The sequence below is a fragment of the Taudactylus pleione genome, unplaced genomic scaffold (assembly GCF_031769625.1).
Source record: "Taudactylus pleione unplaced genomic scaffold, aTauple2 ptg001253l, whole genome shotgun sequence".
Taxonomy (NCBI): domain Eukaryota; kingdom Metazoa; phylum Chordata; class Amphibia; order Anura; family Myobatrachidae; genus Taudactylus; species Taudactylus pleione.
Genome location: NW_028285653.1, coordinates 408406 through 427807, shown reverse-complemented (window position 1 = coordinate 427807; position 19402 = coordinate 408406). Strand labels below are relative to the sequence as shown.

The window sequence follows — 19402 nt, the reverse complement described above, 5'->3', positions numbered from 1 at the left end:
CTCTACCTTACCGGGGTATACACAAACAAAGATAATCATTGTGACAGTGTATATACTAATGCTGGGCATACACGGCCAGATAAAATGCCTGTCAGACCGACAGACATTTTATCTGGCAGCCTGCCAGCCGCAGATGTCGCCGGCATACACTGTGAGAGAAATCTCACAGTGTATCAGCCCGACATCTGCGCTCCGCCCCCGGGGGAGGAGACATTTCCCTGTTCCTTCCGTAGGAAGGAACACAAGAAATGTCTGTCTGTCGGCTGCGCTGGGCATACACTGCCCGATTCGGCCAACAGTTTACCGGGAAATATCGCATTGGAAGGGCATGCTGGACAATCCAGCATGCCCGACCGAGCAATATTTAACCCTCGGTCGCCCCCCCACACGCTACAATTATCGGGGCGATCCACGGATATCGAGCGGATCGTCTTGATAATTGTAGCGTGTATGGCCAGCATAACAGGTAAATCATAATTATCCAAAAAATTAATCATAATCCAAAATAAAATAAATAAAATCATTAAAAATAAATGTAATGATAAAAATAATAAGAAGAATAAATAGTAGTATGGGGAAAATTAATAAATATATACACAATATTAAAGAGGGGGGAAAGAGGGGAGGGGGATGGAGGAGGTGGGGAAAGGAAGGAAAAGGAAGAACATGGAGGAAACAGTTAATCCCAATATTCGTACATAGATATTAGATGTAATGTTATTGTAGATGAACTTGAACCAGCTATTCAAGAGTGGGGTATGGGTGTGAGACAGATGTCCCCTCCATCATCCTGACAGTACATATGGATGGGGAGACATGTCCCAAATCCGCACCTATCAATCTACAAATTCTAGGGCCATCTGGTTGCAGGGTCTGAAGTTAAAATTTCCATTCGGACTCTGCCTTGCCCAGTCGACGAAACATATCACCACCACTCAATGTTTTGGGTATTGTTTCAATGCCCAAGACTTGAAGGCTCTTGGGGTCACAGTTGTGTATTTCTCTAAAGTATCTAGAGACACTATGTGTCTCAAGACCTTTCAATATATTAGCGCAATGCTCCCTAAATCTTTCCTTAAGGGTCCTAGTGGTGCGTAGGCACTCAGGGCAGGAAGGTTTGGGTTAGGCTGTGGGAGGGGAGATTAGGGGTAGGCACTAGAGGGATGGTTAGGGTTAGGTTGTGGGAGGGGAGGTTAGTGGTTAGGCATTCAGGGCAGGAAGGTTTGCGTTAGACTGTGGGATGGGAGCTTAGGGGTTAGTCACTTGTGGACAGGAAGGGTTAGGTTGTGGTAGGGGAGGTTAGGGTTATGCCACAGGAAGGAAGGTTAGGGTCAGGCTATGGGAGGGGTTGTTAGGAACTAGAGAGATGGTTAGGGTTAGGCTGTAAGAGGGGAGTTTAGGGGTAGGCACTAACTGGAGGGTTAGAGGGTAGCATTAGTGGTTAGAATTACTCACAGCTGGAACCACTGCAGGAACAGCTGAAACTCACCATCAGCTGACCAGTGACACAAAAGACACAACTAGAGCTGCTGGACACAACAAACCGGTCACCACTGACTACCAGGAACATTTTTTTCAACATTCCAATCATGTCAACATTTGACCAGTGTCAAAATGAATGTCGACATAATATACCAAAACCAGAGTAACAACTTTAGTACCCCATATCCTGACAAATGTTGGCCTCTGTTTTCTGCAAGTGAAGCTGTTGCTCTGGCAACGGGAGACCTTGTGGCTAATGATTGTGCTCCCTGAGGACAGGGAAATCACAATTTTGGTAAGTTGCACATAATGACCACCTTGTAAAATGTGAGGCTAATTGAGTGATCTCTCTTAGCTAAGTGGTCATAGACATTGAAAGGGTGGGCTGTAGCTACAGTATTAAATAATGTTTTACACACTCGGCATGTATTTATTTCAATTCTAGATGATATTTACTAAGACAAAGCACCAATGCTGGTACCTATTGATTGATTTAGTTAAGTTACCGTCCACTTCCTCTGAGCACCTTGTAACATTATTTAGAGGTCATAACTGCAAAGTGCATGAAATTAAAACTTGTCACATTAATTAAACAAAATACTGTAAGTTCCATCAGCTACCAAGTTGGGTTATGTATGACAAAAGGATAAGAAGTATACATCGGATATTTAGAACACAACACAGTGACAATTAAAAATTATGTATAAAATAATTTGTATATAAAATTAGATTAATGATTTACTTATTTCTCCCTGTGCAAGATCCCCAGATCTCGGTGCAATGACAGATGTTCTCCTGGCTACAGAAAAGCATCTAATGGAGGATTCCATGTCTGCTGCTATGACTGTGTCCCGTGTTCTGAGGGGGAAGTGTCCAATGTTACAGGTAGGGATGTGTCATACACAGGAAGAATCTTCATATGACAGTAACTGAGTCTGGAAATGCATTCAGGATACTGTACAAGACAAAATCTGCTTAGCTCATGGTTACTGTATTTTAACACTGGCAGTGATGGCATCACATACTATACCAGCAGAGTCACCACAACTATCACCTATTGTATTTGCACAGTCACCACATCTATCACATACTGTACCTGCACAGTCACCACAACTATCACATACTGTACATGCACAGGCACCACATCTATCACATACTGTACATGCACAGTCACCACATCTATCACATACTGTACATGCACAGTCACCACATCTATCACATACTGTACATGAACAGTCACTACAGCTATCACATACTGTACCTGCACAGTCACAACATCTATCACATACTGTACATGCACAGTCACCACAACTATCACATACTGTACATGCACAGTCACCACAGCTATCACATACTGTACATGCACAGTCACCACAGCTATCACATACTGTACCTACACAGTCACCACAACTATCACATACTGTACATGCACAGTCACCACAGCTATCACATACTGTACCTGCACAGTCACCACATCTATCACATACTGTACATGCACAGTCACTACAGCTATCACATACTGTACCTGCACAGTCACCACATCTATCACATACTGTACATGCACAGTCACCACAACTATCACATACTGTACATGCACAGTCACCACACCTATCACATACAGTACATGCACAGTCACCACAACTATCACCTACTGTACATGCACTGTCACCACAACTATCACCTACTGTACATGCACAGTCATAACAGCTATCACCTACTGTACATGCACAGTCACCACAACTATCATCTACTGTACATGCACAGTCACCACAGCTATCACATACTGTACATGCACAGTCACCACAACTATCATCTACTGTACATGCACAGTCACTACAGCTATCACATACTGTACATGCACAGTCACCACAACTATCACCTACTGTACATGCACAGTCACCACATCTATCACATACTGTACATACACAGTCACCACAGCTATCACCTACTGTACCTGCACAGTCACCACAACTATCATCTACTGTACATGCACAGTCACCACAGCTATCACATACTGTACATGCACAGTCACCACAACTATCACCTACTGTACATGCACAGTCACTACAGCTATCACATACTGTACATGCACAGTCACCACAACTATCACCTACTGTACATGCACAGTCATAACAGCTATCACCTACTGTACATGCACAGTCACCACAACTATCATCTACTGTACATGCACAGTCACCACAGCTATCACATACTGTCCATGCACAGTCACCACAACTATCATCTACTGTACATGCACAGTCACTACAGCTATCACATACTGTACATGCACAGTCACCACAACTATCACCTACTGTACATGCACAGTCATAACAGCTATCACCTACTGTACATGCACAGTCACCACAACTATCACATAGTGTACATACACAGTCACCACAACTATCACATACTGTACATGCACAGTCATAACAACTATCACATACTGTACATGCACAGTCACCACAACTATCAACTACTGTACATGCACAGTCACCACATCTATCACATACTGTACATGCACAGTCACCACAACTATCAACTACTGTACATGCACAGTCACCACAACTATCAACTACTGTACATGCACAGTCACCACAACTATCAACTACTGTACATACACAGTCACCACAACTATCACATACTGTACATGCACAGTCACCACAACTATCAACTACTGTACATGCACAGTCACCACAGCTATCACATACTTTACATGCACAGTCACCACAACTATCAACTACTGTACATGCACAGTCACCACAACTATCAACTACTGTACATGCACAGTCACCACAACTATCAACTACTGTACATACACAGTCACCACAACTATCACATACTGTACATGCACAGTCACCACAACTATCAACTACTGTACATGCACAGTCACCACAGCTATCACCTACTGTACAGTCACCACAACTACCACACACTGTAAATGCACAGTCACCGCATCTATCACCTACTGCACATGCACAGTCACCACAACTATCACCTATTGTATTTGCACAATCACCACAGCTATAACACACTGTATATGCACAGTCACCACATCCATCACGTACTGTACATGCACAGTCACCACATCTATCACCTACTGTACATGCACAGTCATAACAACTGTCACATATTGTACATGCACAGTCACCACATCTATCACATACTGTACATGCACAGTCACCACATCTATCACATACTGTACATGCACAGTCACCACATCTATCACATACTGTACATGCACAGTCACCATAGCTATCACATACTGTACATGCACAGTCACCATAGCTATCACATACTGTACATGCACAGTCACCACAGCTATCACATACTGTACATGCACAGTCACCATAGCTATCACATACTATACATGCACAGTCACTACAGCTATCACATACTGTACATGCACAGTCACCACAACTATCACCTACTGTACATGCACAGTCATAACAGCTATCACCTACTGTACATGCACAGTCACCACAACTATCACATACTGTACATGCACAGTCACCACAACTATCACATAGTGTACATGCACAGTCACCACAACTATCACATACTGTACATGCACAGTCACCACAGCTATCACACACTGTACATGCACAGTCACCACAACTATCATATACTGTACATACACAGTCACCACAGCTATCATCTACTGTACATGCACAGTCACCATAGCTATCACATACTGTACATGCACAGTCACCACAACTATCATCTACTGTACATGCACAGTCACCATAGCTATCACATACTGTACATGCACAGTCACCACAACTATCATCTACTGTACATGCACAGTCACTACAGCTATCAACTACTGTACATGCACAGTCACCACAACTATCACATACTGTACATGCACAGTCACCACAACTATCACCTACTGTACATGCACAGTCACCACAACTATCACCTACTGTACATGCACAGTCACCACAACTATCATCTACTGTACATGCACAGTCACCACAGCTATCACATACTGTACATGCACATTCACCATAGCTATCACATACTGTACATGCACAGTCACCACAGCTATCACATACTGTACATGCACAGTCACCATAGCTATCACATACTGTACATGCACAGTCACTACAGCTATCACATACTGTACATGCACAGTCACCACAAATATCACCTACTGTACATGCACAGTCACCACAACTATCACATAGTGTACATGCACAGTCACCACATCTATCACATACTGTACATACACAGTCATAACAGCTATCACCTACTGTACATGCACAGTCACCACAACTATCACATACTGTACATGCACAGTCACCACAACTATCACATAGTGTACATGCACAGTCACCACAACTATCACATACTGTACATGCACAGTCACCACAGCTATCACACACTGTACATGCACAGTCACCACAACTATCATCTACTGTACATGCACAGTCACTACAGCTATCACATACTGTACATGCACAGTCACCACAACTATCACCTACTGTACATGCACAGTCACCACATCTATCACATACTGTACATACACAGTCACCACAGCTATCACCTACTGTACCTGCACAGTCACCACAACTATCATCTACTGTACATGCACAGTCACCACAGCTATCACATACTGTACATGCACAGTCACCACAACTATCACCTACTGTACATGCACAGTCACTACAGCTATCACATACTGTACATGCACAGTCACCACAACTATCACCTACTGTACATGCACAGTCATAACAGCTATCACCTACTCTACATGCACAGTCACCACAACTATCATCTACTGTACATGCACAGTCACCACAGCTATCACATACTGTCCATGCACAGTCACCACAACTATCATCTACTGTACATGCACAGTCACTACAGCTATCACATACTGTACATGCACAGTCACCACAACTATCACCTACTGTACATGCACAGTCATAACAGCTATCACCTACTGTACATGCACAGTCACCACAACTATCACATAGTGTACATACACAGTCACCACAACTATCACATACTGTACATGCACAGTCATAACAACTATCACATACTGTACATGCACAGTCACCACAACTATCAACTACTGTACATGCACAGTCACCACATCTATCACATACTGTACATGCACAGTCACCACAACTATCAACTACTGTACATGCACAGTCACCACAACTATCAACTACTGTACATACACAGTCACCACAACTATCACATACTGTACATGCACAGTCACCACAACTATCAACTACTGTACATGCACAGTCACCACAGCTATCACATACTTTACATGCACAGTCACCACAACTATCAACTACTGTACATGCACAGTCACCACAGCTATCACATACTGTACATGCACAGTCATCACATCTATCAACTACTGTACATGCACAGTCACCACAACTATCACCTACTGTACATGCACAGTCATCACATCTATCAACTACTGTACATGCACAGTCACCACATCTATCAACTACTGTACATACACAGTCACCACAACTATCACATAGTGTACATACACAGTCACCACAACTATCACATACTGTACATGCACAGTCACCACAACTATCAACTACTGTACATGCACAGTCATCACATCTATCACATACTGTACATACACAGTCATCACATCTATCACATACTGTACATACACAGTCACCACAGCTATCACCTACTGTACAGTCACCACAACTACCACACACTGTAAATGCACAGTCACCGCATCTATCACCTACTGCACATGCACAGTCACCACAACTATCACCTATTGTATTTGCACAATCACCACAGCTATAACACACTGTATATGCACAGTCACCACATCCATCACGTACTGTACATGCACAGTCACCACATCTATCACCTACTGTACATGCACAGTCATAACAACTGTCACATATTGTACATGCACAGTCACCACATCTATCACATACTGTACATGCACAGTCACCACATCTATCACATACTGTACATGCACAGTCACCACATCTATCACATACTGTACATGCACAGTCACCATAGCTATCACATACTGTACATGCACAGTCACCATAGCTATCACATACTGTACATGCACAGTCACCACAGCTATCACATACTGTACATGCACAGTCACCATAGCTATCACATACTATACATGCACAGTCACTACAGCTATCACATACTGTACATGCACAGTCACCACAACTATCACCTACTGTACATGCACAGTCATAACAGCTATCACCTACTGTACATGCACAGTCACCACAACTATCACATACTGTACATGCACAGTCACCACAACTATCACATAGTGTACATGCACAGTCACCACAACTATCACATACTGTACATGCACAGTCACCACAACTATGATATACTGTACATACACAGTCACCACAGCTATCATCTACTGTACATGCACAGTCACCATAGCTATCACATACTGTACATGCACAGTCACCACAACTATCATCTACTGTACATGCACAGTCACCATAGCTATCACATACTGTACATGCACAGTCACCACAACTATCATCTACTGTACATGCACAGTCACTACAGCTATCACCTACTGTACATGCACAGTCACCACAACTATCACATACTGTACATGCACAGTCACCACAACTATCACCTACTGTACATGCACAGTCACCACAACTATCACCTACTGTACATGCACAGTCACCACAACTATCATCTACTGTACATGCACAGTCACCACAGCTATCACATACTGTACATGCACAGTCACCATAGCTATCACATACTGTACATGCACAGTCACCACAGCTATCACATACTGTACATGCACAGTCACCATAGCTATCACATACTGTACATGCACAGTCACTACAGCTATCACATACTGTACATGCACAGTCACCACAAATATCACCTACTGTACATGCACAGTCACCACAACTATCACATAGTGTACATGCACAGTCACCACATCTATCACATACTGTACATACACAGTCATAACAGCTATCACCTACTGTACATGCACAGTCACCACAACTATCACATACTGTACATGCACAGTCACCACAACTATCACATAGTGTACATGCACAGTCACCACAACTATCACATACTGTACATGCACAGTCACCACAGCTATCACACACTGTACATGCACAGTCACCACAACTATCATCTACTGTACATGCACAGTCACCATAGCTATCACATACTGTACATGCACAGTCACTACAGCTATCACATACTGTACATACACAGTCACCACAACTATCACCTACTGTACATGCACAGTCATAACAGCTATCACCTACTGTACATGCACAGTCACCACAACTATCACATACTGTACATGCACAGTCACCACAAATATCACATAGTGTACATGCACAGTCACCACAACTATCACATACTGTACATGCACAGTCACCATAGCTATCACATACTGTACATGCACAGTCACCACAACTATCACATAGTGTACATGCACAGTCACCACAACTATCACATACTGTACATGCACAGTCACCACAACTATCACATAGTGTACATGCACAGTCACCACAACTATCACCTACTGTACATGCACAGTCATAACAGCTATCACCTACTGTACATGCACAGTCACCACAACTATCACATACTGTACATGCACAGTCACCACAACTATCACATAGTGTACATGCACAGTCACCACAACTATCACATACTGTACATACACAGTCACCACAACTATCAACTACTGTACATGCACAGTCATCACATCTATCACATACTGTACATGCACAGTCATCACATCTATCACATACTGTACATACACAGTTACCACAGCTATCACCTACTGTACAGTCACCACAACTACCACAGTCACCACAACTACCACACACTGTAAATGCACAGTCACCACACCTATCACATACTGTACATGCACAGTCACCACAACTATCAACTACTGTACATGCACAGTCACCACATCTATCACATACTGTACATGCACAGTCACCACATCTATCACATACTGTACATGCATGGTCACATCATCACCTACTGTACTTGCGCAGTTACCACATCACCTACTGTACACACACAGGGGCCTTTTCATTAAATGTAAAAAATCTCTGGAGATAATTAGCTTTAGAACTCTCATGGAGTTCTAGCTAATTATAGGTGGAATTCATCATTCCACCTCTCCATAAGTAACTATTCCGAAAAGCTGTCATTTTTGCGATGACAGCTTTTCGGGAAATAGATACTTTTCCCTGCCTACACTACCTTATCGCATCTGGAAACAGTGCTGTGCATGCGCTGTTATATCTGTAAAACCAGCGCATGCGCAGCACTGCCTAAAGATGCATTAAGTTTATTTAAGGAAAATGTCCTTAAAAACTTTATTTTAGTGTTGATGAATAGGCCCCACAGTCACCACATCATCTACTGTACATGCACAGTCACCACATCACATACTGTACATGCACAGTCACCACATCATCTTCTGTACATGCACAGTCACCACATCATCTACTGTACATGCATAGTCATCACAGCTATGTTTTTTGAATGGACCCACACATAAAAGTCTGCACATGGGTCCCATCCATACATGCCTACTCTCCCAGAAGTCATGTGAGGCCTTCAATTTTTTGGGTAGCGCTACGCACCCCCGGAAGTGTAGGCAGATCTCCCACATCCTGCCCACTTCCTAGTGGGGAATTTGTGTGTCTGCGATGAGGAGGCGGGGCTAAACATTGTGATTTGTGTAATTTAGCCCCGACTCCTCTTTGAAGGCGCGCAAATCACAGACTTTTCCAGCCCCCAAACCAACCTGCTGGAGCAGCTGTTCATGCTGCTCCCAGAAAGCTAATCTACAAAGTAGGTAAGTATGGCCTCCTCCTCTCAATCTGCCCCTGCCTAGGGGTATTTATGTGTCTGATGATCAGGAACTCCTGCCTCTTATTGCAAATGACCCTACACAATGGCGATACAGAGGGAGAATTAAACACATATAATACAGAACCTTACCTATATATCAATCGGCAAAGGAGGAAAATCATCTCCTGCCAATCTGCACTGTCTTTTGCTTCTGCTCTGAGGAGCTCATTCAGACCCAGACGCAACGCATCGCACTGTCGCAGCCATTAGGGGCTGGGCATGCAAATTCAGCAATCGCACTGTCTGGTGTAAGGACGCCCTCTATATCTTAGAGAGTGACGGCAGAGTGAGCGCACGCCGTTGTAATGACGCCCACTTTTCTGCCTTAGCACGCGTCATCTCCAGGAAGTGTATGATTAATCAGTAACATTGAGAGCCATCGGAGCTGCACGTAGCGCTTGTGGTAGACCCTACCCCACCGCAAGCACTGCAATCACTGCAGGCTGAAATACAACCAAGTGATGTGTACAATGACGCCTCCATTCTAATTATGGATGCCCATTAAACGCCGTTTTGAGGCCAAGACATGCCTGCATTTGCAGCACCACTCCCCCGTTCTCAGCACCTTCCCTTGTTACCACCCACAAACGTCACTATCTGTCACTAGATTCCCGGATGCAGTGACTGGTTTGCGCATGTGTATTTTGACGCATGTGCAGAAGGGCAACAATCGAGCGTACGCGGCTTAGTGTCCATGTCTGAATCGGCCCCTGAGTTCATATCAGCTAAGTTGAATGTAGACACCTGCACCTTTTTCATTGTAACAGTAACATGCTTAGGCGTCTGTTCCATTCGGGACCCAATAATTGACATTATAACTCGCCGCGGAATCCGAAGCAATTCATCATTGCTCCTGAGTGGTGACAGCTGACCCAAACCTCAACTGTCCAGTGAGCTGCTTCACTGCTCCTTTTTGGAGCAGTGAATCTTTTCAGATTCAGGTCTTACTTGTGACAATCCAGCCGTCCTCTGTTTACCTGGAGCCCAGTTACCTGCCAGTCCTACTTGTAATCAGCTGAGCCTCAGTATCCATTCCCAGGCTCCTTCTGTCAATATAATCCTACATGCGCAGGAACTTCATTAAACCTAGTCTCCTCCAGAGAGCATCTGAGTCTAACAAGACAGGTCCAAGTCCCAGCCCTGGAACACAGCCTCAAATCCCTTCAACTGTGACAGTAGAGAATCGGGCCCTGTATCTAACTATACAAACTAAGGGCCTGATTCAGACCCATTTGCTATCTGCGTACGCTTGCTAGATGCATATGCAAATTTTTCAAAGTGATGCCACAGAAGCGATCGCTCACCAAGGCATAAGCACGCCCACCATGTCTTAGCGAGTGGTCACTTTTTGTGAGCGTATGCCCAATCGCATAGGCAAGCTGCCCACTAGCAACACATCATCTCCAGGAAGTGTATTAAAACATTGGTACATCGAGCACCATCAGAAGTGAACGTAGTGTTTGAGTTAGCTTTACCCTACCACAAGCATTGCGAGGAAATCAGTGTAAAAAAACGGCAAGTGACATGTGCAATGACGCTGCCTGTTAATTATTCACGCCTCTAAAACAGCGTTGAAACACTCAGGCACACCTGTGTTCGCATCTCCAACCCCCCGTTATTAGTGTCCTGCCCCTGTTACCACCCACAAACAGCCTCTTCTGTCACTCATTACCTTGGGCTGTCTTTGCAGGGTGAGCGAGAGGGTTGAGATCGCAGTATGTAGTTAGAGCACACGCAGAAGGCCCTATCAGGCCCTAAAGCCCCAATATTTTAGGTGGTTGTTTCACCAATCCTCCCTTTGGACTGGAAACATAGATCCACCTGTTATAATGGCAGCCAGTGGCCATCGATGATCACTAATCTATGGGCAATCATTGAAATTCTTCCTTTTAAAAATTCCCAATTTCCTGATCCCGTTCATATTTGGGTCAGGATTGGAAAATCAGGAAAACCCAAAATGTTGGATTCCACAGATGTCCTGGCCCTGGCAGCTGGGGAATGGGGAATTGGCCCAATACATTGCACTTATGACATAATTTATTATTTATTTATGTTTTACCAGTTATTTGTATAGCGCACACATATTCCGCAGCACTTTACAGAGAATATTCGGCCATTCACATCAGTCCCTGCCTAGTGGAGCTTACACTCTATATTCCGTAGTGTGGGAGGAAACCCAAGCATCCTGAGGAAACCCACAACCTCAGAGATGTGAGGGAGTAATGCTAACCATTACACCATCCATGCTGCCACAAACTGCCTTTTCTCTGGCAAGCAATAGGAATCACTGGTACTTTGCGTCTGCTGGCATGAGGAGGTAATGATTCAAACAGTGGGGGTTTCTGGGTACCTGGACACACCAAAGTGTGCCATTACCCTATTCCAGGCCAATTGGGACTCACCCCAGCTCACTTCATGACAATCAGTCCACATTGATTCACAACTACCCCCAATTAGTTTATGACCTAGTGATGTTTCATCTATCCCCATGTAAATTCATGCTCACATTCCAGTTTCTTAGTCCTACCCCACATAGTTAATTTATCTCCAGTCTCACTTCTGCCAAATTATTTTTTCCCATTACCTCAATTCATTGCTGCAGTAGAAACACATTTCTACTGCAGAATACCCCATTTATTTCCACCCAAGCGTACACTCCCAGGGTCATAGAGATGCACAAGGTAAGAGATAGAGGAACACATTTCTACTGCAGAATACTCCATATATTTCCACTCCAATGTACAATCCCAGGGTCATAGAGAGGCACAGGGTAAGAGATAGAGGAACACATGGGTTCTCATAGACAGATTTTGGGAACACAGATAGGGTCACACACGTCCTCAAACACACATAGGACCCGATTCTGCAAGGAACGCAAATCTGCAATCGCACGCACCCAGCCACTGCAAAAATATACTTCTGAATACAATCGCAATGCTGCCCCATTACCTTTACTACATCCACTATACCTCGCAAGACAGCAAAAACATCGGTAACATCAAGAACCATCGGACCCATATGCCCAATAGTGGTTGACTTGACCTCACCCAGAAATTGCTAAACTTCCTGTTGGTATCTAGACCTCATGCTGCACAGCATTTACACTGTTTAACAGGGTAATATACATGTGTACAGCCACTATATAGTGAGAGAATAGACAAATAAAGTACAATTACCAGCACCTAATAATAAACAAAGAACTTCCCCAAGTCCTTATTAGTTGGTAGCCAGTCCCAATTGTAAGGGTTCCATTATTACAATCACCATACAGTCCTATTGCATTAATTCAGTTAGGGGTAACTTGATAAAGATGTCTTCTTCTTATTCCTTATAAGAATTATATCGCCCTCCCATATAAATGGGTATAGAGGGAAAAAGACTTTAGTGCAGAGATCTTTATAACATTCGGAGATCTTTAATAATAAAATGCACTCACAGGCCTGGTTGTTAAGATAAACATGAAATCAATCCTCAATGGCACAACAGGAAACACATAGACTGTCAGCCAATAATCCAATAGCCAGGTAATTTCCTAAAAGATATCAGTGTCCTCTTCCCATGTACATACATGGATCAATAGGATACAGAAAAATCAAAACAAGCCGTAGTGCAGAGACCCTTTAGGCGCATACAAATCATTTAATACTCAGTTGCACTCACAATTTAAAGACGTGTAAAAACTAGAGATGTGTGCTGACCCCCGTGTTTTGGTTTTGGTTTTGGATCTGGATCTCCCCTGGTTTTGGATCTGGATTGGTTTTGCCAAAACCTCACCTCTGTGTTGTGTTTTCGTGTTTTCGTTTTGAATCTGGATTTTTTCTTAAAAAATAAAAAAAACAGCTAAAATCACATACAATTGGCCTTTTTTGTTCCTACAGTATTAATAACCTCAATAACATTTATTTCCACTCATTTCCAGTCAATTTTGACCAGTTCACAGGTCACAATATTGATGTGTTCATCTTGTTTAGGCCCAAAATTTGCACCAAGATAGCTGGCTGACTAAGCTAAGCTGCAGCAGTGGGCAGCACAAACACATTAGGAAACACTTTTATTATTCAAGAGAAGCCTGAGGGAGTTGGAGTATGTATGTAGTTGAAGGTAGGGCAGGGACAGGAAGGGTTGATTGGTAGTAAATGTAATTTAATTTTTTGATTCAAAAGAAAATTTATGAGGGAGAAGGGGAGGGGAGGAGGCATGTACAAAAAAATGTGATACAGTATATTTACATCAGTCCATGCCATAGAAGAATCCTTGAGCACGGCTGCTGCTTCTGGGATTTGATTTTCTCATCCCAAAAATTGGCCCAGAAAGAGTGCTTTCCAAAAAAAAAAAAAAAACTTAAATAATGCTTTGCAAATCTTCTATACAGGCATTTCCCAACCTGTACAGTGACATAAAAAAAAATATAGCTAGTGGCCTTCAAAATGCCGTTGTTCCCACTGTCCACTTAACCATATGAAATATGTGAACAAGCGGAACAGAGCAGCAAATGCAACATTTCAGATTTAAGGTTTAAATCTTACGTTGTGTCTTTCTTGGGAATTCTTTCTTGAGCGCCATGCCTGCTTGCTGGGAGTGGATTTTTTTCATCCCAGAAGGGGACCAGGAAGCATACTTTCCAAAAATAAATAAACAATTGACTTAAATATTCCTTTGCAAACCTTCTGTTCTATAACAGAATTTCCCAACCCTGATCAGGGACATTAAAAAAAACAGAGTTAGTTAGTGGACTTCAAATTGCCATTGTTCCCACTGTCCACTTCTTAGATATGTGAATATGTTAGAATGCAGAAGGCCAAAAATTGTGTGGATCACACATGGCTGATTGATCAACCTTGGTGACTAGATTAGTGTCATATGGAAGAGGAGGCTGCAAACTGGGTGTCATGTTATGAGTTGGCCATATGGGGTATGTTGCTGTTAAGGGATCAGGGTGGTTATCAGTGGACACATTATTATAGTTGTTGTTATTTTGGGTTGCCATCTCCTGATGAGTGTTTACCAACAGACAGAGACTACCTATCAGCTCAGGCATAGACACTTCCTAAGGAACAGAGCTCTGTTCTTTGGAGGGAAGCCAAATAGGTGGTAGCCCATGTTCCAACATCTTAAGCTCTTATCTTTCCACATCATCTATTATAGATGAAAAAAAATGGGGGACATCTTGCTCCTCTTTCTGTACCCTGCTCATTCATTTTGGACAGGAAGTCCAGGATGGATGGTTTGTAGAAGAAGGCCTAGCAACAGCTGGGGAGGGACATTATCAAGACCTGGTCCCCCAGTGGGTGTAGTCTGAGAGATATTGGTTGGCATGCAGGCAGCGGAATAAAAGAGGCCTCCATGTTGTCTGTTCTTACTATTCCATATTTCAGTTTGTGATTCAAGTTGGAATAAAGTCGGCTACAGAACACAGTGACAGAATCACTGGATGTCTTAGTGCATTCAGGCCAAATACGATCCATGAATTCCCAGACAGATTCCGGACAGATGAATCCTTTGCTTGTAATAATCTTTGGTAATTCCTGGCAAAGGTAGGTGTTATAGCCAGACACTATGAATGTTGTAACTTTGAACTGTTTTATAGAAAACATGTGAATTAAACATTTCCACACTGCAGAACATGATGGAGAAGTCCCTTGAAGTTCAGCACCTAGAGCATCATTTTTCATGTTCCCAGAGCACAGATTAATCATGACTGGAGTCAGACAACACTAGGTTGCAACTTGCATTGCTGGCTGGATCTTGTGTGGTACTGCGGTTAAGCCTAACACACATGCACACACACAGAAAAATATGAAAGACACTTTTATTGAGGTTTTTTTTGTAGCACGACTGGAGTCAGGCAGCACTAGGTTGCAACTTGCATTGCTGGCTGGATCTTGCGCAGCACTGCAGTTAAGCCTAACAGGCATGCACACAACACTCAGAAAAATATAAAAGACACTTTGATTTTTTTTTTTAGACGATATATTTTTTTTGGAGTCCAGAAATTGGGCCTAGATGGACAAAGCACCAGCCCAGATGTATCTGCAGTTCTGCATCAGCCCAGATGGACACAGCAGACAGCAAAGCACGAGCTCAGAATGGATCAGCAACAGCCCAGATGGACACAGCAGACAGCACAGTGACAGCTCCAGCCCAGAATGGATCAGCACCACCCCAGGACACAACAGAGAGCACCAGCACCTCTCCCAGCCCTACATTACCCACCATCCCTGTTCAATCTCCACATCCAGAGTGAAATGGCGTCTGTCGCTTGGTCCCTTATATACTACATTGATCATAGAGACGAAATCTTGCGAACCACAAAATTTAAGACTCTATAGTTTTGCCTCAGTTTGAGATCCAAGTCAGGCAGGAAAAATCGAGCCTGCTTGGATCTGACTCGGATCTGCTAAATTCGGGTGGGTTCGGAACTCTGAAATCTGAACCCACTAATCTCTAATAAAAACATGGTAACACTTCCTTAATGGCAAAGCATAAACATTTGAAGATGAACAGTGTCCTAGTTTAGATGGTATAACACGATAGCTAGGTGACAGTTCCGGAACTTGTACCCACCTCACCAAATGTTTCAAATGTCCAGCAATCCTCAGTGAAGTGATCCATGGAAGCAATGCTTTATGCGTTTCTGACCACACCAAGTCCTTCATCAGAAGCATGGCTAACTCTCTTCCTTTAGCCCCTTAAATACCCATGTTAATTCATTCCAGCTGTATCAATCATCAGTCAATCAATGCTCCAGGCATTTGCATCACTCATCGTGGTGGAAATTACGAATGCGGAAACCAGGTCTAATATGGCTACAAAATTGCATTCCAGCATAAACTGCACAAAGTTTATAATCCTTCTTCTGCACATGCACTCTCATAGACATCACAGATAGGAATATTACATGATATGTTGGTATTGGATAAATCCAATTGAATTTATAATGATTCAATAAAACTACATAAAATGGGTATGAAGGGGAAAGAAAAATATGTATAAATAATCAATATTAAAAAAATAATAATAATAATAATCAAGATAAAAAACACGAAAAAATATGTTTGTTTACATCAGACTTAAAAACATTTCAACTAAAATTCACTGTTTAAAACTTTGGGATTCATTTTGGATCTTGATAACCTTCTATCCAAATATCGGGTTCGCCATTTAGGTAAGATCTGTTGTATACCACCAAAATGTTTTATGCAACAATCCCTAGAGTTATGTGTCTTTTTAAAATGCGCTGAGACCATATGTGTCTCAAATCCCTTGCGTATATAATATAAATATGTGTTCTGCTAACCACAATTTTAGACATCTGGTCATTTTACCTATGTATATAAGACCGCAAATATACTCTAGGGCATAAATTATATTCTTTGAATTACATGTAATGAATTCATTTATGGGGTAATTTTTACCATTAACAGTAAATTCCTTCATTTTATTATTTGTGCTTTTGACAGTTCTGCACATTAGGCAGGCTCCACACCTATGAAAACCATTAGTCATAATTACTGTATTGACTCATAAAAGCCCATTGATATTTATCATCTTTAAATTGTTTTGTGCTTTTCTCTAATAATAGGTCTTTCCTATTATTTTCATCTATTCTCAACTTTGCCTTTTCCAGAGTGTTTGAACTATAAACTTTATTTTAAAATTACTCAGATGCTTCCTTTAATTGTTCTTCACATACTGCCTTATCTATACAATTTATTTTACTCAGGTAAACTGTCCAAACGTGATACCATCTTGCCAGTTTACATGATGTTGACTTGTTTTGTCGATGAAGCTTTTAGAGTTAGTTATTTTCCTATACTTTTTAGTTTTAACCATACCTTCATTGTAGGGATGTGCTGGCTCGGTTCTACTCGGTTCCGTTCGGGTGTTTTTACCGAATCTTATTGGCTATCCAAAACTTGTGACAGCTGATACCCAATAAAATTCCTGTAAAAACACCCGAACGGAACCGAGTAGAACCGAACCCGCTCACCCCTACCATTGATATAAATACATAAATTAAGGAAAGCTACCTCCGTCTTACTTTGAGCAACAGTTAGATTGATTGACATATTATTAGAATTAAGTGAGTCACAAAAATGTAAGAGGCAAATAGAATGTCATCTATGAAGAGGATACCAGGCCCACCACCAAACCACCATCACACCAAATGTGGTGCTCTTCCCAGTATGCCATGAATAAATTGGCATAACTGGGGGCGAACCTGGTACCAATGGCAGTGCCGACAACTTGCAAAGAGAATGAACCTACGGCGCTATCATCAGATTAAAAAGTCTCTTACACTTTTAAGTCTCCATAGAGACCACAAATCACAAAGAAGTCCTCCACATCGAAATCTTCCTTTACTTTCAAATCCAAATACAATTTTTTTGTAATAAATTCCAACTCCAACTCCAATTCCTTTGTGTGGATTATCTCAAAAGAAAAAGATACCGAAAATAGTGCAATACTGTTTGTAAAAACACATATGGTAATTATGACAAAAGGACACTCACATTTCTAAAATGGAAAAACAGCATGTAGTATCCCCAATCTGATACGTCATTAGGAACTCCAACTCCCGATGTAGGTTAACTCAAATGAAAATGATAACCACAAATAGTGCAATATTGTTTGTAAAATCACATTAAATTTATTGAGACAACAGAAACCTCACATTTATAAAAATAAAAATCAGCATATAGTATTGCCAATATGATACATCACATGGGAAAAACAGAATAGGGGTTCCAATGGTAGATATAATATGGAGAGGCAAAATGGTTCCGGATACCAATGTAGTCCCTCACTCAGTCCACAGTTTCCCCAATCTCAGCATCCCGTAGTGCAATCACCTGCTCAACTTGTTTCAGACTATTTCATCCTTCCTCAGGAGCATGGTTAATAGCCTTCTCCATGGCTTTAAATACCCCTGGAAATTTTGGGAAGAAACCTCCGTTCCTGTCCAATCATCCGGAAGTGACATCATGACCCTTCCAGATCACGTGCATTCCAAACTACCAGT

General features: G+C 42.3%; 1 protein-coding gene across 1 annotated transcript in view; it reads left to right on the top strand.

Moving 5' to 3' along the window:
• LOC148450934 (vomeronasal type-2 receptor 26-like) overlaps window positions 1-19402 on the top strand; it is a 92329-nt gene that overhangs the window by 39508 nt on the left and 33419 nt on the right. Inside the window, exon 4 of the mRNA XM_088462502.1 lies at window positions 2244-2367. Within this exon, the coding sequence (XP_088318628.1) occupies window positions 2244-2367 (124 nt within the window). The remainder of the gene's footprint in view (window positions 1-2243; window positions 2368-19402) is intronic.